We start from the raw sequence: 23475 nt of genomic DNA on the forward strand, positions 1-23475 counted from the left end.
CCCAGTGAGCTTACAATCTAAGGTCCCTATCCCATTCCCATCAGTCCCTGCCCCAGTGAGCTTACAATCTAAGGTCCCTATCACATTCCCATCAGTCCCTGCCCCCAGTGAGCTTACAATCTAAGGTCCCTATCACATTCCCATCAGCCCCTGCCCCAGTGAGCTTACCATCTAAGGTCCCTATCACATTCCCATCAGTCCCTGCCCCAGTGAGCTTACAATCTAAGGTCCCTATCACATTCCCATCAGTCCCTGCCCCAGTGAGCTTACAATCTAAGGTCCCTATCACATTCCCATCAGCCCCTGCCCCAGTGAAGCTTAAGGTCCCTATCACATTCCCATCAGCCCCTGCCCCAGTGAAGCTTAAGGTCCCTATCACACACTAGTCAATTTCTTAAAGGAGAAGGAAAGGAAGGACACCCGAACAACATGTTTACAAAAAATGAGACAAGAAATCCTGTTTCTTTTGACAGAGGACTCAATGCAGCATTACTGTAAAGCTTACTAATGTTTTACCCTTCCTTCTCCTTTAAAGGAGACATATTGGATAAATGAAAAAAAAAAACTCTAATCCTGTAGGCAATTGTGAATAATATGGTGCTGGTTTCACTTTGGTTTAAAAATTAATACTGTCTGTAAAAATGGCCTCTTTATTGGAGCTCCCTATAGATCCTCTCAGGTCCCTGTCCGTGTTTCAAATGAGGGGTGGGAGTGCCCTAACAGCCCCTGCCAGATTCACAGTAGGAGGGGGATATCCAATCACAGCCCTGCAGTCACACAAGTACAGACAAGGCTTCAGCTCCCTATCAGTCTGTATGGTTCTAGAACCCACCTGTCTGTATGGTTCTAGAACCTACCGGTCTATATGGTTCTAGAATGTGGGGATCCCCATTAAGGACTGGAGGAACAGAGGAATTTCGACACAGGCCAGACAGACTATGAAACCAATTTGAAGAGTATAAAACTGACTGCAGCCAGTTTGCCTTTATTGATTTTATTAGGAATAAATAGAGGCATTTGGGGAGCGGAGTATTTACAAGACGTTGCTGGAGGAAGGGCAGCGCTCAGAAGGAAGCACCCATGTCCCTCTGCCTCCTTCCCCACCCCAGGGTACTACTGTATAATGTACCTTCCCCCAGTGAATGGAAAAGGCCCCAAGTGGAGGCAACTGGTGCCCAAACGTACAGAGCTGCTGTGCTGAGTCTGCGGTGTGTGCGGCAGCCTTTCTGGCGCTATGATTTGGCGAGATGGAGGGCCCGCTCCAACTCCTGCAGCTGCCTCTGGCCATGAGTGATCATCATGCGAATGGCAATCTGTAACAACAAGGGATGGTGGGAGCTGTAGTTTGTTAGACTGGGCTCTAATGAGCAGCCCCCCCCCCCCCCCTTTGCTCCTGTATCAATCTCCATCCCCTCTCACCTCCTCCGTGGCCCCTTTATTCCTCCGGAACTCCTCCCTGGCCCACTCTTGCATGTAGCGTTGGTCAGCGGCGTCGGGGATCTGTCGCACCGATCTCAGTATTTTCCTGTAGAGCCCCAGCACTTGCTGCCTGACCAGGAACTGATGGGAGAGAGACCGTAGCCATGAAACAGTTTGTGCCCACTCTGTACTGATGCCAGGCTCATATAAGGACAGAGCAGGGTATCCTGCACTTTAATAAGCAGCCAGTCACACGAGGTACCGGTGGGTACAAGTGGGAGCTGTATATGGGCAGGGCTGCCATCAGGGGGGCACAGGGGGGACTGCTGTGACTGTTAAAGGGGGCCCGGCTGGGATACAGTTTTTTAAGCTTGGGCCCCCTTTAAAGAATTACGCGCCCTGTCATTGGTGGCCAGTGGGGATTTTGATTGGTTGTGCCCCGTGCGTACGTGTGACGTGTATGAGGACACTAGGGGGAGCTGGAGGATGCAGGGGGAGCAGGATGCAGTGGGGAGTAGTATGAGGACACTAGGGGGAGCTGGAGGATGCAGGGGGAGCAGGGTGCAGCGGGGAGTAGTATGAGGACACTAGGGGGAGCTGGAGGATGCAGGGGGAGCAGGGTGCAGAGGGGAGTAGTATGAGGACACTAGGGGGAGCTGGAGGATGCAGGGGGAGCAGGGTGCAGCGGGGAGTAGTATGAGGACACTAGGGGGAGCTGGAGGATGCAGGGGGAGCAGGGTGCAGCGGGGAGTAGTATGAGGACACTAGGGGGAGCTGGAGGATGCAGGGGGAGCAGGATGCAGTGGGGAGTAGTATGAGGACACTAGGGGGAGCTGGAGGATGCAGGGGGAGCAGGGTGCAGTGGGGAGTAGTATGAGGACACTAGGGGGAGCTGGAGGATGCAGGGGGAGCAGGGTGCAGTGGGGAGTGGGCCATAGTATGAGGACACGGGGGGAGGACCAGCAATGTTTTAGGGGGCCCTGGGCTGGCTACCAATGTTTTAGGGGGGCCCTGGCTACCAATGTCTGTGTCTGATGGGAGGGGTCACTGGGGGAGGGGCCATTGGGGGTGGGGCATGGGAGGAGGGGCCCTGTGATTTCTGATGGGGGCCCTATATATGGGCACACAGAACAGCAGATCTGCCCCTGGGCAGTAACCCACGGTAACCAATCAAACGTCGGCTTTCATTGCTCTGCCTTCAGCTGGCTGAGAAGGGACCATCCATTCTAGTTGCCATGGGTTACTGCACTGTATATATAACTGTATGGGGAGTTATAATTGGCCCTGGCATTACAAGTACACAGAGGCCCAATGGGAGCAGGGGGAGGGGCAAGGAGAGTGGGTGCTGCCCCTTGGCACCCTGGCATGCTATTTATAAGGGCATTTATCCGCCAGTACTTGGGGAATGAAATGATTCCCGATACCGGGGATACGGGGGGCTCTCGGTATAACTATAACTGCTATAAAGGAACGCTGGGAGCTTTACACAGCAGCTTGGGGACAACTCCCGGCACCCCTGTCATTCAGAGAAATACCAGCGAGCACAGGCTGGACACCCGAACCAGCGCTGCCCTTCTCCCCCCTGCAGTACTTATAGTGGTTTATTCCTGGCCCCGTCCTGCAATAACTGCCCCAGGCCCCCCGGCTGACCTGCTTAAGAGTGAGAGCCGCAGGGGGGAGCCGGGATCCCATCACCTCCGCGTCTGAAAACCATGAGTGTCCGCTGTCACAGCGACCTCTGGCGGCAGGAAGTGCGAAATGCACACTCAAGGGCTTTTAAAGCGGGCAATGGTCTGTGTGAGTCACAGCGCCCCCTGCCGGGGGGAGGAGTTAATTGACAGCGCAACAAGCCGCAAGTTCAATGGCAGCGGCTTCTACTCAAACATTAGCGCAGTGTTTCCTAACTTTTTCCTCAGGGAGCTCAGAGCGTAGTGTCATTTCCTGCATTAGGGGAATCATTATAGTATTGGGAGGTGCCTTGTAGCTCATTCTGTGTAACATTAGTATTAGCTGTTAGTCCCGGCTGGGTCAGCTCCCTTACCCATAGCTTTCTATTGCCCATTACCTCCCTGCTGTCCCTGCCTGATACTTACTGGCCAACATCGCTGGTTGGGTTGCCGCCTGGCCAGTGAGTTTATTCATCACTTGCCAGTATAAATGATCCTTGCCCATATTATTCTGAGAAATGAATCATGGGAAGGATCATTGTTACTGGCAAGTGATGAATAAACTTCGTAGGACCCTTCAGGTGCCAGACTGCTCTCTCAGGTGCCAGACTGCTCTCTCAGGTGCCGGGCTGCTCTCTCAGGGGCCGGGCTGCTCTCTCAGGTGCCAGACTGCTCTCTCAGGTGCCGGGCTGCTCTCTCAGGTGCCGGGCTGCTCTCTCAGGTGCCGGGCTGCTCTCGTCAGGGGCCGGGCTGCTCTCTCAGGTGCCAGACTGCTCTCTCAGGTGCCAGACTGCTCTCCAAGGGCCGGACTGCTCTCTCAGGTGCCGGGCTGCTCTCTCAGGTGCCAGACTGCTCTCTCAGGTGCCGGGCTGCTCTCTCAGGGGCCGGGCTGCTCTCTCAGGTGCCAGACTGCTCTCTCAGGTGCCGGGCTGCTCTCTCAGGGGCCGGGCTGCTCTCTCAGGTGCCGGGCTGCTCTCTCAGGGGCCGGGCTGCTCTCTCAGGTGCCAGACTGCTCTCTCAGGTGCCGGGCTGCTCTCTCAGGGGCCGGGCTGCTCTCTCAGGTGCCAGACTGCTCTCTCAGGTGCCGGCTGCTCTCTCAGGTGCCAGACTGCTCTCTTCAGGTGCCGGGCTGCTCTCTCAGGGGCCGGGCTGCTCTCTCAGGTGCCAGACTGCTCTCTCAGGTGCCGGGTGCCTGCTCTCTCAGGGGCCGGGCTGCTCTCTCAGGTGCCAGACTGCTCTCTCAGGTGCCGGGCTGCTCTCTCAGGTGCCAGACTGCTCTCTCAGGTGCCAGACTGCTCTCTCAGGTGCCGGACTGCTCTCTCAGGTGCCAGACTGCTCTCCCAGGTGCCGGATGCTCTCCCAGGTGGCCGGACTGCTCTCACCCAGGGGCCGGCGCTGCTCTCCCAGGTGCCAGACTGCTCTCCCAGGGGCCAACTGCTCTCCCAGGTGCCGGACTGACTCTCTCAGGTGCCGGGCCGGGCTGCTCTCTCAGGTGCTCTCCCAGGTGCCGGGCTGCTCTCCCAGGGGCCGGACTGCTCTCCCAGGTGCCGGCTGCCGGCTGCTCTCCCAGGTGCCGGGCTGGTGCTCTCCCAGGTGCCGGACTGCTCTCCCAGGTGCTCTCCCAGGTGCCGGACTGCTCTCCCAGGGGCCGCTGCTCTCCAGGGGCCAGACTGCTCTCCCAGGTGCCGGACTGCTCTCCCAGGGGCCGGGACTGCTCTCTCAGGTGCCGGGCTGCTCTCTCGGGCCGGGCTGCTCTCTCAGGTGCCGGGCTGCTCTCCCAGGTGCCGGACTGCTCTCCCAGGTGCCGGACTGCTCTCCCAGGTGCCGGACTGCTCTCCCAGGTGCCGGGCTGCTCTCCCAGGTGCCGGGCTGCTCTCCCAGGGGCCGGGCTGCTCTCCCAGGTGCCGGACTGCTCTCCCAGGTGCCGGACTGCTCTCCCAGGTGCCGGACTGCTCTCCCAGGGGCCGGGCTGCTCTCCCAGGTGCCAGACTGCTCTCCCAGGGGCCAGACTGCTCTCCCAGGTGCCGGACTGCTCTCCCAGGTGCCGGACTGCTCTCCCAGGTGCCGGACTGCTCTCGCAGGTGCCGGACTGCTCTCCCAGGTGCCGGACTGCTCTCCCAGGGGCCAGACTGCTCTCCCAGGTGCCGGACTGCTCTCGCAGGTGCCGGACTGCTCTCCCAGGGGCCGGGCTGCTCTCCCAGGGGCTCTTCCCAGGGGCCGGACTGCTCTCCCAGGGGCCGGACTGCTCTCCCAGGGGCCGGACTGCTCTCCCAGGGGCCAGACTGCTCTCCCAGGGGCCGGGCTGCTCTCCCAGGTGCCGGACTGCTCTCCCAGGTGCCGGACTGCTCTCCCAGGTGCCGGCTGCTCTCCCAGGTGCCGGGCTGCTCTCCCAGGTGCCGGACTGCTCTCCCAGGTGCCGGACTGCTCTCCCAGGTGCCGGACTGCTCTCCCAGGTGCCGGACTGCTCTCCCAGGGGCCGGACTGCTCTCCCAGGTGCCGGACTGCTCTCCCAGGTGCCGGACTGCTCTCCCAGGGCCGGACTGCTCTCCCAGGTGCCGGACTGCTCTCCCAGGGCCGATGCCCCGGGCCACTGCTCTCCCAGGGGCCAGACTGCTCTCCCAGGTGCCGGACTGCTCTCCCAGGGGCCGGACTGCTCTCCCAGGGCCGGACTGCTCTCCCAGGGCCGGACTGCTCTCCCAGGGGCCAGACTGCTCTCCCAGGTGCCGGACTGCTCTCCCAGGGGCCGGACTGCTCTCCCAGGTGCCGGACTGCTCTCCCAGGGGCCGGACTGCTCTTCCAGGTGCCAGACTGCTGTTGCCTCACAGGACTGTGTTGTATTGGGAAATGGCAGCTGCCATGAGAAATGGAAGCAAAACGTAGGGCTCCCAGGAGAGGGAAAGCAGCTGCCCAAAAGAGTAACAAGTAGGTAGATATCTTAGCTTTGAACTCTGTTACTGAACCTATAACTTAAATCCACGAACCCCTTCACTAATAAAGTCTCTCCTGGTGCCCAGTCACATGGCCCATAAAGTATGAAATGATTCTTATTCTCCTGCTCCTCCCTATATATCTGCCCATACACACCACTACTAGTGGTTGTATTTATAGTTTATGTATGTGAGTATAGATTGGTAGGTGTGGGTTAGGTGTGCTGGGTTTACTTGGATGGGTTGAACTTGATGGACACAGGTCTTTTTTCAACCCTATGTAACTATGTAACTACTATGTAACTGCCTCCCAGTCACTGCACTCAGCCTGGGGCAATCTATTGCCCATACAGGTCACCACTAGAGTCAAACTTAGGCTGATGCCAACAGAGGGGCTAATTCTCAGCCTGTGGGAAAACATTTACCGAGTATCTGCCCCCCCGCTGGCACCAGTCTCCTACCTACCTGCACCCAGAAGCTTTGTGTCACTGAGCGCAGGCACACTCGGCAGATATCAGCTCGTAATGTTAACTTTGGCGTTATTTTGCCAAAAATCTGATGAATACGATGCATATTTAACCTAGTTACTTTAGCAATTCCATATTTGTGGAATATTTGAATTAGTTAAAATATGAACTGAGCCTCCTCAGAAGGAATGATCCCTACACAGCAGAACCTTTCCCTACCTGTTAAGCAAAGGATAGCTTACAAAATCCTTCTGCTGACATTCAAAGCCCTTCACTCCTCTGCTCCTCACTACATTCCCTCACTGGTCTCCCTGCTCCTCACTACATTCCCTCACTGGTCTCCCTGCTCCTCACTACATTCCCTCACTGGTCTCCCTGCTCCTCACTACATTCCCTCACTGGTCTCCCTGCTCCTCACTACAATCCCTCACTGGTCTCCCTGCACGTTCCTGGTCGTCTCCTCCGCTCCTCTCAGAGCCTCCGTCTCTTTACACCATCCACACCCACTGCGCTCTCTCGTCTAAACCTTTCTATCTCGCTGCTCCTTACCTCTGGAACTCTATCCCTGAATCCCTCCGTAGGGAAAACTCACCCACTCTCTTTAAGAAAAAGCTCAGACTGTACCTTCTGGAGCACTAAGATTTATTATTTTGCCCAGTCCTGCGCTTAAGGGCAAATGCCCATACCTGGTGCCTCTTACCTTCCAGTTTGTGCCTGTATGTTACCCAACCACTTAGATTGTAAGCTCTACGGGGCAGGGACCTCCTTCCTACTGTGTCTCATACCACATGGCACTTATATATATACATATATATATTTATTGTATTTATTTATTATATCACTTGTGCCCCCTGTGTGTAATTCTGTATTCTGTAAGACTGTACAGCGCTGCATACCCTTGTGGCGCTTTATAAATAAAGTTATACATACATACATACATACTGCTGCTGGGGTCCCTCTCTGGCTGGGTACCCCCAATTCTCTGCAACTTGTAGGAAAGAGACTGCTGTGCTAGCTGTGCCTACCACTAGGGGGAGCTCTAACATAACTACCCACACATACAGAACGCTGCTGCAGAGAAGCACTAGACAGTAACTAGCCGGCCTTACACTGACTCTCACTCATTCATGGGACCCTACACACAGGCCTATGGGGAATTAGTCACATAGTGGATATTAATATTTACATTTGAGGTTCTCTGGCACTAATTCCCTTACCAAGTCCTCCTGGTGTCATCCTCCTTCTCCACTAAGTGGCTCCAAAATGACTGGAGGGAAATGATAAAGGGGTGAAGTGGTACAGACATGGCCTATGCTGATAAGGCCACATTTTGGAACCCCCTTATATCAGTGACAGAGAGCTCACAATACATGTGTATAAGAGTAATATTTAAGTATTTGTCTGTCTGTCCCTCGGGGGAGAGAGAGAGAGAGAGCAACCTTGTGTTCCAGGGTATATGCCTGGTTTCAGTATAATCCTACCCCCCCAAGTATCTATAAAAGGCAAGAGCATATCATATGTAAAAAGGGGTACTAAGCCCTTTCCAAAATAACTTACAAGTATGTTTGAATGAATAAGACAGATATACATTCATTAAGCTGTGTTCAATGTTAAAATTCTAAATTTACAGAATCCCTGGCAGTCCCCTAGTACTTCAGACAGTACTTCAGGCGGGTCTTTATACTAAAAGGTAAGTCTCTTTTCATGTGTCAAAATATGACCATGTAGTTCCTAGTTTGGCCACAAGATGGCATCATGTTGAAATACTGTATATATGTTAGTGAAACCTTCACGGGTTCTGGAGCCATTGTTTTGAGAAGTAAAACCTAGGAGGTCCTCCTTGGACCAGGACTCCCAGCAACTCCCGGTACCTTGCCCCTCCCTTGGGGTAGCTGCTTACCAGGCAGTTGAGGATCCTCAGTATATGAACAGCCAAGACACCAGTTATGATGGTGAACCAGATAAACTTGTTTATTGATGCAGGCAGAACATTCAGAGGATGTCACACAGACGGCTCACGTCACACACTCTCTCTGGGCTACCTCCGGTACTCCCGCCGGATGATCCCACCTAGGAACTCACCCTGGTCCACGTAGGGCCCCTTCACTGGGAACACTCCCAGGTGCTGACTTGGCTCCTCTTACTAAACACTACAGGACCTGAACTCCAGCCATAAATGCTGGGGGGTCTTAACCCCTCTCTCTCCTGTTGGGGCTATCTCTGCCCGTTCTCTCTAGCCTGCCTGTCACTCCTAGAGTGACCTATTACAGTACCTCCTGTACTAGAACACTAGCCTGTTGAACACCTCTTTAAAAGAGGCAGTCCCAGGACTATGACCTTCACAAAATGGGTGTCATCCCTTTTTATATTGCAGCACACTGCCACCTAGTGGTTGCTGCTGAACAACAGGGAAACTTCCTTTTCACACATAAACAGCTAGGACAACCTTTAGGTGTCCAAATCACATAAGGCCACCCTCATGGTGCCAGTCTAAAGGGGAACTCATCCTGAAGGGGCCCAATTCTTTGGGGTCCCTACACTGTTTTGCTGTTTTTTCCTCCAGCAGTACTTACTGTATCCATTCAGCTGCGTGGGGCGGGGCGCCAGTGAGCGGTTGGAATGTTCCATCACTGGGCACTAAAGTTTAGAGTTGCCACGCGGCCACTATTGGCCTGGTAACTTGCTGCCAGTGTTATTATTCAGGAGAAAAGATAACGGATAGAATGACACATTTGTTTTTTTGCATTGTGAGTGTGGGGAAGCCATTGTGATGTGGATTGACGTTAAGGTTATATCACCCCACTGGGAAATATGATTCCTGCTTCTTGTGTACAAACCATCAGGAGTCTGTGCCATTGAGTTTCTGTTACACACTGAGAGAGCTGCTACATTATTAGGGGAAATAGCAGCCTGAGAAGGTTGTAGGGGCAGATAGAGTCCCTAGCCCCTCAGGTTGGCATACCTCACTGGGGCAGGAGGGTGGTGACCCGTGGGTATGACCCAGCCTGGGAACAGTAGTGTTTGGGTGTTATGGTTGGTGCCCGGCGGCAGCTCACTGTTCCCTCATTCTCTCAGCGTGTTACACAAAACCACTAAACCACAATCCCAGCGTAGAGCCTGAGCGCTGAAGCGAGTAACAGCGGATGTGGCCAAAGCCCTAGTGACCTACTAACGATTCTTAGCATAGAAGAGAGGTTCCGATGGGGCCACGTTAGCTGGAAAGTTTGTCTCAGTATTAATAGGAGCTAAATACACAAAGTCAGCACAGGCCTACATGTAATTAATGCTCAAATGTCCCAGTTCCACTAAGAACTAAGTCTATATACTCTGCGCCCCATTCATTAATAAGCCAAAGTCTATATACTCTGCCCCCCATTCATTAATAAGCCAAAGTCTATATACTCTGCGCCCCATTCATTAATAAGCCAAAGTCTATATACTCTGTGCCCCATTCATTAATAAGCCAAAGTCTATATACTCTGCGCCCCATTCATTAATAAGCCAAAGTCTATATACTCTGCCCCCATTCATTAATAAGCCAAAATCTATATACTCTGCCCCCCATTCATTAATAAGCCAAAGTCTATATACTCTGCGCCCCATTCATTAATAAGCCAAAGTCTATATACTCTGCGCCCCATTCATTAATAAGCCAAAGTCTATATACTCTGCGCCCCATTCATTAATAAGCCAAAGTCTATATACTCTGCGCCCCATTCATTAATAAGCCAAAGTCTATATACTCTGCGCCCCATTCATTAATAAGCCAAAGTCTATATACTCTGCGCCCCATTCATTAATAAGCCAAAGTCTATATACTCTGCCCCCCATTCATTAATAAGCCAAAGTCTATATACTCTGCGCCCCATTCATTAATAAGCCAAAGTCTATATACTCTGCGCCCCATTCATTAATAAGCCAAAGTCTATATACTCTGCGCCCCTCATTTCAATTTAATCAATGCCAAAGTCTATATACTCTGCGCCCCGTTCATTAATAAGCCAAAGTCTATATACTCTGCCCCCCATTCATTAATAAGCCAAAGTCTATATACTCTGCCCCCCATTCATTAATAAGCCAAAGTCTATATACTCTGCGCCCCGTTCATTCATAAGCACCTCTGTAGTTTTGGCGAGGCTGGCAACTGTGATGTTTTTAAAGCTTGGCCCATTTATTTCCATTTGTGTAGAAAACAACAGCTTTGCAAAGCAAGTGTGCGGCAGCCCCAGGGCACCTAATGCAGTCAGGAGAACTGGCGTCCCATTAGCCGCCGGCATGGGAATCAATAACATCAGAATGCGCAGTCACTGCCACTTCTTGTATTGGGATCTCATATTGGCCGAGGGAAGGCAGGCTCTATAATGACAGTGTGCAAATGAGAATATATACAGTATATATACATATATAGTGAGGTCACAAGGCTTAAGAATCACAATCACCAAGTAGACAAGCAATGGGCTCCATCTTAGGGTGTCCTGAGCCACGTTTCCAATGTTGCCGGCTGATTGATTAAGATCAAACTAATTATTCTCTAATCCGTCCAGGACAACAGCATTGAATTAAAAATAAACAGTAATTAACACACTGGATAATAAGTGCAAGACAGGCGTTGTGTGCTCACCCCCAAAGGAATATATCCATTCTGCTCCATTTGGCAACTCAGTGATAAGAAATGCGTTGTGAACTCAAGACAGAAGCATTAGGGTCCTGTCATTCTTCCCAATGTACCCAGTGCCTCTTGCAGTTGGTCACAGTTAAGGTCCCCATACACGGGCCGATTATAGCTGCCGATATTGGTCCCTTGGACCGATTCGGCAGCTTATTGGCCCGTGTAGGGGCAGAATTGAGGGGCCTGGCCGACCGATATCTGGCCTGAAATTGGCCAGATATCGATCGGCCAGGTTAGAAAATCCAGTCGGATCGGGGACCGCATCGGCTCATTGATGCAGTCCCCGAACCGACTGCCCCATTGCCGCGTGCAGGATTCGATTGTTTGGCCCCAGGGCCAAACAATCGAATTCGCCTACATGCCTCCCCGATATCGCCACCCGTAAGTGGGGATATCGGGTGAAGATCCGCTTGCTTGGCGACATCGCCAAGTGAGCGGATATGCCCGTGTATGGCCAGTTTTAGCCAGTAAGTACAGGGCCCTGATGCAGACTGACCTGCTCCTACCCTACAGACTGACCGACAAGGTAGGGCGGGGGGGTTACTAATAAAGAGAGGTAAATTGGGCGCAGTCTGTAGGGCTCGGGTTATATTAATCTCAAAGGAACATACAGGTATTATTATTCTTATTATTGCGTATTTATAACACCAACATATTCCCCAGCGCTGCACGATGGGTGTATACATGAAACATACAGATTACATTAAATATAGACTGATACAAAAGCTTACCACTGTCTTTGGACTGAATAATTCAATAATTATGGATACACCGAATCCAGGATTCTGTTTGGGGTTTGGCCAAGATTCGGCCTTTTTCAGCAGGATTCGGATTTGCCCGAATCCACACTCTTGGCCAAATGGAATCCTTAATATCACATGAAGTTGAAAAATTTTCACTGTGCACTTTGCGGCAGTGAATATTAGTTTCAAGAAAGGGTTACATGCAGAGAGTTACTGAAATTTACCCAGGAACTGGTCCCATTGCCCTCTGGGAGTCAGGAAGGAACTGGAGGGAGTTTGTGCGCTCAACTGACATGTCTTTTTTCAACCTTAATTATTATGTTTGTTCACCAAGAAACGTTTATTGAATCCAAGTGGGCCCATAATACTTCCTTATCATATTTCTCCTGGGCGGCTTCGTTTCCATGCCAAGGCAAAAGAAGATGGTTAATGTTATGAGCATCGTGAATATCCGGCTGCCAAGGACGATGCCGGCGGAAGTGGGTAGACTGACGCTGCTGGAGTTGCTCGTGCAGAAGCAGTATGGCGCCGTTTGGGTTTTCATCTCCGTTTCTGTGTTATTAGGAGTGGCTGGAACTACATGGGATGGAAAGATAAAGTCAGTCCATGGCATTTATTGCTGGAAAGAATAGAGGGCCCGGGGATCTGAATGGGGAGACAACTGTGCCAAATACTGGTGATACAGTGTTCATCTTAACTGTCATCTCCCTACCCTCTGTATTTCCATCCCACCCCCTGGCATTTCTTTAGGAACATTCTACTTTATGGGTAAGAGGCGGCTACAGGGGCCTTTGCAGTGATTGGTGCAGTCTTGTGGCCTATGGGAAGACCTTAAGGCCACAGATTAAGCACTGAAGAAAGATATACTGAGCTGAGACTTCCTTGATGCTCCTGGTGGGTCATACCAACACTGCAAGTTATGGCCATATACTATATCCATATATGACCATATGGCAGTGTTGGTATGACCCACCAGGAGCTTCAAGGAAGCCAGTCTACCTTTCTTTTATGCCTGATCTATATCACTGTGCTGAGTATGCAATATATACAGTATGTCAGGTTACAGTGTGCGTATATACTGGTAGCCCTATACAGATCCTCTTCTACTGGTACAGACCTGAAGATGATCAATTATTTTGCCTGCTGGATGGCTTCACTTCCCACAACCCACTCATCCAGTGGCAAATGATGTGGCAATGCTAATGGAGGTAGAGCAGTAAACTTCAGAATAGGGGATACCATGGCCAAAACCTATTCAACTATAACCTTGACTATAACAGTCTACACCTGTAGAGCATTATTGTTGGCCCAGTCATGCCTCTGTGCAAGTGTAAGAGGACTTGGGCTACACAGATTAGATCAGTCCTATTTTTATATTATGCACAGACATAAATGGGCCTCGGAGATGGATCACACATTTCTAGTCTAGCAGTTTCAGTGTAGAACAAGCCAATTTGGGATTTTCCCACTTTTTAGCACTTTCTGTTCAGATGCAGGCTTGAAGCTGTCACCCTATGTCAGGTTGCCAGTGGGGCGAAGTATAAGGCCTGTGTTTATTTCCGAGTATGTGTCTGAGTCTGACAGCTCCGAGGAACAGACTAAAGCATCTCCTGGGACCTTCTCAGCTGCCTCTGTTTCCTCTGACTTCTCTGGCTGTTACTCATTGCTCAGGAAGGAAGCCTGCTGGGATGGATATCTAGAGTTCATGTACGCTCGCTACCTGAAGATCCCTGCTCAGTACTTGTTTTTCTAGAACTATATGTGTACATATATATATATATTCACCAGCAGCTTGCATAATATGGCATAGTCCACATTCTACTCTAAGAGAGCTCCATGGCATCTACACATAATATGAAGTTTTTGTTTCTTTATAATGGACTTGAGGTAATGCTGAGATCCCGACATTGCTTCAGTCTGGCAGCCAGACAAACTATAGGTTGTATAGGAAGCAATTAGCACAAGGCCAGACTGAGCCATTCTGAAGCATCCTATATCTTATAGGATATCTTAACCTACAGTATATGTGCAGTGAGCTCCTCAGTAAGCTTCACTAGACAGAGTCATATCAAAACTCCACCTGAACTCAAAACAGCTAGTGGGTTATTCACACCCCACACATCTTCCACCCACACTTATATTCTGACTCAAGCCTTCCTGAGGCCTACCCAATAGACCAGGGAACCCCAACCTTTTATGAGCCACACTCAGATGTAAAAAGTGTTGGGGAGCCACACAAACATTAAGAAAGTTCTTTGGGGAGGCTAAGGGCTGTGATTGGCTATTTGGTAGCCCCATGTGGACTTCTAGCCTGCAGGAAGCTCTGCTTGGAACAAAACTTGTCTCCAAGCCAGAAATTTAAAAATGCCCCCGAGCCACTGGTTGGGGATCACTGCAATAGGCATGGACATGCTCTCGATAGGACCAATACCCAGTTGAACCACAGCAAAAGGCCCCCAAATTTGTGTTACAACATTATAGAAACTGCCCATCCACCAGGAGCCTGTTGGGTATGTGACAGTCTTTTTATCCTAAACTGTTATAATAGAAGATTGAATCCCTTATTTGGATATGAGCAAAGTACTCATTATATAGTACTTTTATATATTTTTTCCATACTAAATAAGAATATTTCAGTCCTTTCCTACCATGTTCCCACACAGAGGTTATTGCCTTTTTAGCATCCTCCACCGTGACGTTGATGGTCGCTGATGCCGAAGACTTGGAATCCCTTAACGTCACCTGATAGATGCCACTGTCACTCTGCGCCAGGCGATGGATAACCAAGGAGCCATTTTCTGGAATAATGTGCATACGCCCCTCGAATCCTCCAGGTGGGAAGGTTTTGATGCTCAGGTTTTCTTCCTCGCTGGAAGAGTTTGGGCCACGTATCGTGCATCTGACCAGTTCAGTTTTGGGATCCAGGAGATCCCATTTGATCTGAATCCAGCTGGTCTCTGGGAGAATGTTGTAGGATATGGAGAGTAGGAGGGAGCTGTTCTGGGTGCCTCGCACATGTGACCGGGAGGCAGAAATATTGAAGGCTTCATAGGATCCTAAAAAAAATGTGAACAAGTTTTGAAGAAACATTTCTTCATCCATCCATAAATTTCACCTCTGTGGGTACTTTCCAATGACTTGACCTGTGCTGGGCCTAATATTACTATTTTGTGAGGGGAAATGGCTGTGATATTATGGCCACTGTATGAGGGGAGAGGGCTGTGCTGGGATAACATGGCCACGGTATGAGGGGAGAGGGCTGTGCTGGGATAACATGGCCATGGTATGAGGGGAGAGGGCTGTGCTGGGATAACATGGCCACGGTATGAGGGGAGAGGGCTGTGCTGGGATAACATGGCCACGGTATGAGGGGAGAGGGCTGTGCTGGGATAACATGGCCACGGTATGAGGGGAGAGGGCTGTGCTGGGATAACATGGCCACGGTATGAGGGGAGAGGGCTGTGCTGGGATAACATGGCCACGGTATGAGGGGAGGGAATGTGCTTGGGATAACATGGCCACGGTATGAGGGAGAGGATGTGTGGGGATAGCGATGGCCACGGTATAGGGAAAGGGCTGTGCTGGATTACATGGCCACGTATGAGGGGAAAGGGCTTTCTGGGGCTGCGGATAAACAGGCCACGGTATGAGGGAGAGGCTGTGCTGGGAAACATGGCCACGGTATGAGGGGAAAGGGCTGAGCCTGGGATAAACATGGCCCACGGTATGAGGGGAAAGGGCTTGCTGGGATAACATGGCCACGGTATGAGGGGAAAGGGCTGTGCTGGGATAACATGGCCACGGTATGAGGGGAAAGGGCTGTGCTGGGCTGGGATCAAACATGGCCACGTATGAGGGAAAGGCGTGGCTGATAACATGGCCACTTTATGAGGGGAAAGGCCTGTGCTGGGCTGGGATAACATCTGCACGTATGAGGGAGAGAGGCTGTGCTGGGGAAACATGGCCACGGTATGAGGGGGAGAGGGCTGTGCTGGGATAACATGGCCACGGGTATGAGGGGAGGAGGCTGTGCTGGGCTGGGATAACATGGCCACGGTATGAGGGGAAAGGGCTGTGCTGGGCTGGGATAACATGGCCACGATGAAGAGCAGAGAAGAGAGGCCTGTATGCGGCAGTAGCTACAATATATTTTTACTTTAATACAGAAAATGTTTTCCATTCAGGGCGGTTCTGTTAACAAAACAGGATGATAAAAACCAAATGAAAGAAGAAAAACCCGCACAGGTCTGTGGGGAACTCCCTGCTCAGGAATATTGTTCCAACTCCCAGCCGAGCGCAGAGGGTGCAGGTGTCCCTGTGCCGAGGAGCCCACTCATTACTGTCACCCACTCATTACTGTCACCCACTCATTACTGTCACCCACTTCTATTGTGTTTCATTCCCCCCCCATCGCACACCTTACTTTCACTTTGCTAGTGAGCAGGGCACGTCCCTGTGTATCTCTGCAGCAGCCACATCCTGTTATGAGCCAAGACCCTCACACCGACACCAAAAAACATGTTTTTCATTTTCAACCTTCACCGCTAAGCCCCCCACTTCCATCCTATTATGCTGCTATGGAGGGGGTGTGTTGATCTCCAGTGCTGATTAGCTGAGGGGGTTATCTGGGCACTGGGAATCCAATGAGCTACCTCACAAGAACCAGGAAGTGAGAACCAGGAAGTAGTTTCAGTTTCTTTGTCCAGTTTAACTCAAGAAGTAACCAAAACAATAGATTGTTCTTATCCCAAATAATAGTCAAAAAGTAGTTCAGCTTTGTTCTTGGTGTTTTGTCAGACCTCTTCCTCCCCAGCGAACATGGAGCTGCCCATGCCCTGTAGATCACATGACTGCTGGGGCACTGAAGGGTACTTTCTGCTTTATACCACAAGTAACATATCACTTTGCTTAACACGTGGTCAATAAATTGAGTTTGTGCTAAAATGAAGCTGCCCATATACACAAGAGTTCACTCGTTTGCCCAATCTGCCCACCAATGTGCTCTGCCCAGTTGGGGTAAGCCCATTTTTCACCCCCACACCAACAACTGGATGATGACATAGGCCTGAAAAGGACTGCATCAATGCGCCGGTGTGGTCCTTGCCCAAAGGGATTTTCAAACCAACCAGATATCTGTTTGGGAGTGAGATGGGAAGGGCCCATACGCGGGCAGATACTGTATACTGAAGGGGCCTGAGTATGGGCAGATACTGTATACTGAAGGGGCCTGAGTATGGGCAGATACTGTATACTGAAGGGGCCTGAGTATGGGCAGATACTGTATACTGAAGGGGCCTGAGTATGGGCAGATACTGTATACTGAAGGGGCCTGAGTATGGGCAGATACTGTATACTGAAGGGGCCTGAGTATGGGCAGATACTGTATACTGAAGGGGCATGAGTATGGGCAGATACTTCTTTGCCTATTGTTTTGTTTAAGAAAAACTATTTTTTCCCTCATTATTTCTTTCTTAAACTTAAACAGGACAAAGTGTGAAAATTTCTACCAAACTAGGTGGTAGGAGGAGATGGCAGCTTACAGAGGTTATACCCCAACTGTTGCATAGAGTTATAGCATTATGTGCCCTTTCCTATCATACCCATCAGTGCCAGCCTCACCCTTACACACTACATGTATGGGATCCTATCATACCCATCAGTGCCAGCCTCACCCTTACACACTACATGTATGGGATCCTATCATACCCATCAGTGCCAGCCTCACCCTTACACACTACATGTACGGGATCCTATCCTGCCAGTCAGTGCCAGCCTCACCCTTACACACTACATGTATGGGATCCTATCATACCCATCAGTGCCGCCTCACCTTAACACTACATGTACGGGATCCTATCCTGCCAGTCAGTGCCAGCCTCACCTTACACACTACATGTATGGGATCCTATCATACCATCAGTGCCAGCCTCACCCTTACACACTACATGTACGGGATCCTATCTGCAAGTCAGTGCCAGCCTCACCTTACACACTACATGTATGGGATCCTATCATACCCATCAGTGCCAGCCTCACCCTTACACACTACATGTACGGGATCCTATCCTGCCAGTCAGTGCCAGCCTCACCCTTACACACTACATATATGGGATCCTATCTTACCAGTCAGTGCCAGCCTCACCCTTACACACTACATGTATGGGTGCCAGCCTCGCCCTTACACACTACATGTATGGGATCCTATCATACCCGTCAGTGCCAGCCTCACCCTTACACACTACATGTATGGGATCCTATCATACCGTCAGTGCCAGCCTCACCCTTACACATAACATGTATGGGATCCTATCGTGCCAGTCAGTGCCAGCCTCACTTACACACTACATGTGGGAATCCTATCATACCCGTCAGTGCAGCCTCACCTTACACACTACATGTATGGGATCCTATCGTGCCAGTCAGTGCCAGCCTCACCCTTACACACTACATGTATGGGATCCTATCGTGCCAGTCAGTGCCAGCCTCACCCTTACACACTACATATACGGGATCCTATCCTGCCAGTCAGTGCCAGCCTCACCCTTACACACTACATGTATGGGATCCTATCGTGCCAGTCAGTGCCAGCCTCACCCTTACACACTACATGTATGGGATCCTATCATACCCGTCAGTGCCAGCCTCACTCTTACACACTACATGTATGGGATCCTATCGTGCCAGTCAGTGCCAGCCTCACCCTTACACACTACATGTATGGGATCCTATCGTGCCAGTCAGTGCCAGGCCTCAGCCCTTACACACTACATGTATGGGATTCCTATCGTGCCCGTCAGTGCCAGCCTCACCCTTACACACTACATGTATGGGATCCTATCTTACCCGTCAGTGCCAGCCTCACCTTACACACTACATGTATGGGATCCTATCGTGCCAGTCAGTGCCAGCCTCACCCTTACACACTACATGTATGGGATCCTATCCTGCCAGTCAGTGCCAGCCTCACCCTTACACACTACATGTATGGGATCCTATCGTGCCAGTCAGTGCCAGCCTCACCCTTACACACTACATGTATGGGATCCTATCGTGCCAGTCAGTGCCAGCCTCACCCTTACACACTACATGTATGGGATCCTATCGTGCCCGTCAGTGCCAGCCTCACCCTTACACACTACATGTATGGGATCCTATCCTGCCCGTCAGTGCCAGCCTCACCCTTACACACTACATGTATGGGATCCTATCGTGCCCGTCAGTGCCAGCCTCACCCTTACACACTACATGTATGGGATCCTATCTTGCCCGTCAGTGCCAGCCTCACCCTTACATACTACATGTATGGGATCCTATTGTGCCAGTCAGTGCCAGCCTCACCCTTACACACTACATGTATGGGATACTATCTTGCCAGTCAGTGCCAGCCTCACCCTTACACACTACATGTAGGGGATCCTATCGTGCCAGTCAGTGCCAGCCTCACCCTTACACACTACATGTATGGGATCCTATTGTGCCAGTCAGTGCCAGCCTCACCCTTACACACTACATGTACGGGATCCTATCGTGCCAGTCAGTGCCAGCTTCACCCTTACACACTACATATACGGGATCCTATCCTACCAGTCAGTGCCAGCCTCACCCTTACATACTACATGTATGGGATCCTATTGTGCCAGTCAGTGCCAGCCTCACCCTTACACACTACATGTATGGGATACTATCTTGCCAGTCAGTGCCAGCCTCACCCTTACACACTACATGTATGGGATCCTATCATACCCGTCAGTGCCAGCCTCACCCTTACACACTACATGTATGGGATCCTATCAGTACCCGTCAGTGCCAGCTTCACCCTTACACACTACATGTATGGGATCCTATTGCGCCAGTCAGTGCCAGCCTCACCCTTACACACATGTATGGGATCCTATCTTGCCAGTCAGTGCCAGCCTCACCCTTACACACATGTATGGGATCCTATCTTGCCAGTCAGTGCCAGTCTCACCTGTACACGTACATGTATGGGATCCTATTGTGCCAGGGTCGGACACCCGTATTTGCAGCTGCAAGTAAAAGCAATGTGGCATACAGGGGGGGGTCTGAAATGGCAGCCGGGTGGAGGAAGGTCTGAAATGGCAGCCGGGGGGGGGGGGTGTCTGAAATGGCAGCCGGGGGGGAGGAAGGTCTGAAATGGCAGCCGGGGGGGGGGGGGGGGGGGGGGGGGGGGGGGGGGGGCTGAAATGGCAGCCGGGGGGGGTTGAAATGACAGCCTTGACTATACTGAAGAATGAATGTAAATGGGAAAATTTAAATTTTGGTATTTGCCCTTTAATGGATGCTGATTGCCATGAATAAGTAGGCGCTGATTGCGCTATTGCTCTGCCCGGGGCGCTATGACCTGTGAGACCGGGGCAGGGACATTCACCTTATGAACAATCAGCGGATCTGAAACAGCCTAATGCTTTTAGTCGCCAATAATATCTTGTGGTTAAGGGCAATGCTCTTTAAAGGGGAAGTTCACCTTTACAGAACAGAACTTTTTTCATTTTCAAACAATACATCACAAATCATTTTTTTCAGGTCATTTCTATTTGTTTCTGAAATTTAAAAAATGAGCTAGATGAACTTAATCGGATTTTACCGGCTTAGTGAGCCCATCACTTTCCATACGGAGCTTATATAAGTGGAGGAAATTAAACTCATTTCCATGATATACATTTTAGAATAATTGGTTAAAAAAAGGCTATTAAAAAGTAACATTTTGTGATTGCTAATTGCACCTTTGTGCGTGGGCCTAATTAGCTAAACCCGCACCAACCTGCACACCAACCTGCACCCCCAGATCTGTAACCCACATCTTTATGGCACTTACCCCAATGTGACTTACAGCCGCTTTATCCCGACCCACTACCAACTGGTCACTATAAAACCCTGGAAGTCCCACTAACCCACATGCAACTCATGAATCCTCTGGCTGTGCACAGAAATGGGGGAGGATATAATATGACCCAGATATTTAAAATTGTCAGTATCATTTTAAAGAGGAACAGCACCCAAAAACTTGCTCAAAATGACATTTTCTTTCGTTAAGCAATCTATTTTCCACTGCTTTTTATGGGGTTAATTTATTTTAAAGAACTGTCTGGCTATTTACAGTGTACTCTGTGCACTAGTGGTTCTGACTCCTGAAGTCCTGCTACATTGCTTCAGGAGTCAGAAGCAGAGGGAGGGCATAAGCATGAAATGGTTCCTTACCTGACAATATGAAGAGAGGCAGTAGCAGGAGTGCGCTGGCTGTGCCCAACATGGCGCTAGGGCTAGGGGCACATCAGGGACGTGCTATAGCGGAGACAGGCTGCTCGGCAAGTGAAAGAGGAAATAATAAGCGAGGGGGTGAGAACTGACATACATTGTGAAAGGTTCTTTCCTGGAACAAACTGCATGTACCCCTATGTAGGGCAGGTACACATTCATAAGAAATATAAGGGGCTCCCCCCTTCTCACTCCCACCTTCCTTCTGCTTCTCCCATAGCTAAATATACATAAGATGGGGGGTACTCATAGGTAGCAATAAACCCTTAGGGCAGGAACCTTGGTACCCACTGCACCTCTATTATAAAAGCCTCTGGGGCACAGCGGGCATAGACACACACAGCGCTGCTATACCCCCCGGGCACACAGGGACCCCCAGGAGCAGTTCCGCACAGCACAGGCTGAAAGGTAAGAAGTGGGGTGAGCCACCCAAACCCTGGGAGGGGTGCATGTACATACAGAGACCCACTGCCATAAGCTCAATGTTCAGGAAAAAGGATGGGTCTCAGTGATGGAACTACTACTCTACCAAGCTCTACCTGACCATTGCTCTGTAAGGCTACAATTTTATTGTTTTTTTTTTAATTCCTTCTCTTTCTATTCAGTTCCTCTCCCTCCTCCTGTTCATTTTCTAGTCTCTTATTCAAACCACTGCCTGGTTGCTAGGGTAACTTGGACCCTAGTAACCAGATAGCTGCTAAAATTCCAAATTGGAATTCCAAAATTAGGAATTAGCCCTTTAATGAGGATGCATGTTTTTATTCCAGCAGGACACATAGAGATAAATAAAGGCAAGCTGCCTGCAGTCATTACCCCATTCCCCATCAATTCCATGCCTAGCGGAGCGCTAAATATATTGCAAAGCCCCTCACTAAACCTCTAGAAACCCAAGTGGCCCCCAGTTATTGAATTGGAAACAAGTGGGGCGGGTGTGTAATTGCCCCGGGGAGTCTGGCTATGATTTCCCAGCAGAGAAATACAGTCAGGCTAAATTAAACATTAATTCATAAAGCAACAGAGTAAGCAAAGATAAGAGAAGGCTCAGTCATACACGGTTATCTAAATTAGACTTTATCTGGATACAGAGGCCAGTAATGAGCCACCAAACAGCCCCCCATAGATTATAGGCTTATTAATGTTTCCTGGAAAAAGACATGGGATGATAGCCCACTCAGCGAGTTAGTCACTTGCCAAAGATCTCTGCTACAGAGGCAACTAACCAGTCTGAAATGTCTTTCCACCGGCAACAATAGGAGTCACTGGGGGAAAGGCCTACACATCACTTCAGCATTCTAAAGTCGCACGAAACTCTTTGGGGTAACAGTCACCCTGCTATATTTTCAGGGGTACCTAGGGCACAAATAAGCACTCACCCCAAATCCCCCCCTAACTGGCCTTCAGGCTGGGCCCCCTTAGACCATAACAAGGTTACAGATATATAGAAACATTGGGGTAACAGTCACCCCGCTATAGTTCCAGGGGTACCCAGGGCACAAATAAGCACTCACCCCAAATCCCCCCCTAACTGGCCTTCAGGCTGGGCCCCCTTAGACCATAACAAGGTTACAGATATATAGAAACATTGGGGTAACAGTCACCCCGCTATAGTTCCAGGGGTACCCAGGGCACAAATAAGCACTCACCCCAAATCCCCCCCTAACTGGCCTTCAGGCTGGGCCCCCTTAGCCCATAACAAGGTTACAGATATATAGAAACATTGGGGTAACAGTCACCCCGCTATAGTTCCAGGGGTACCCAGGGCACAAATAAGCACTCACCCCAAATCCCCCCCTAACTGGCCTTCAGGCTGGGCCCCCTTAGCCCATAACAAGGTTACAGATATATAGAAACATTGGGGTAACAGTCACCCTGCTATAGTTCCAGGGGTACCCAGGGCACAAATAAGCACTCACCCCAAATCCCCCCCTAACTGGCCTTCAGGCTGGGCCCCCTTAGCCCATAACAAGGTTACAGATATATAGAAACATTGGGGTAACAGTCACCCTGCTATAGTTCCAGGGGTACCCAGGGCACAAATAAGCACTCACCCCAAACCCCCCCCGTAACTGGCCTTCAGGCTGGGCCCTCTTAGCCCATAACAAGGTTACAGATATATAGAAACATTGGGGTAACAGTCACCCTGCTATAGTTCCAGGGGTACCCAGGGCACAAATAAGCACTCACCCCAAACCCCCCCCGTAACTGGCCTTCAGGCTGGGCCCCCTTAGACCATAACAAGGTTACAGATATATAGAAACATTGGGGTAACAGTCACCCTGCTATAGTTCCAGGGGTACCCAGGGCACA

The 23475-nt window shown here is 50.5% G+C and overlaps 2 protein-coding genes across 2 annotated transcripts; both read right to left on the minus strand.

The window, feature by feature from the left end:
- Nucleotides 1–959: 959 nt before the first annotated feature.
- On the minus strand, nucleotides 960–3124 carry lyrm2 (LYR motif containing 2). Its single transcript, NM_001171684.1, is given in 3 exon segments — nucleotides 960–1313; nucleotides 1420–1560; nucleotides 3070–3124. Coding segments are annotated over 3 exon segments (264 nt in total). The 5' UTR covers nucleotides 3112–3124; the 3' UTR covers nucleotides 960–1232.
- Nucleotides 3125–11598: 8474 nt separating this feature from the next.
- Nucleotides 11599–22505, minus strand: ig100492381 (uncharacterized protein containing Ig superfamily v domain 100492381 [provisional]). Its single transcript, XM_002936295.4, has 3 exons — nucleotides 21112–22505; nucleotides 14541–14948; nucleotides 11599–12468 (listed from the first exon to the last, which is right to left on the minus strand). Exons 1-3 carry the CDS (start codon nucleotides 21161–21163, stop codon nucleotides 12233–12235), a joined length of 696 nt encoding a protein of 231 aa, XP_002936341.1. The 5' UTR covers nucleotides 21164–22505; the 3' UTR covers nucleotides 11599–12232.
- Between the last annotated feature and the right edge of the window lie 970 nt (nucleotides 22506–23475).

This window comes from Xenopus tropicalis, chromosome 1 (assembly GCF_000004195.4).
Source record: "Xenopus tropicalis strain Nigerian chromosome 1, UCB_Xtro_10.0, whole genome shotgun sequence".
Lineage (NCBI taxonomy): Eukaryota > Metazoa > Chordata > Amphibia > Anura > Pipidae > Xenopus > Xenopus tropicalis.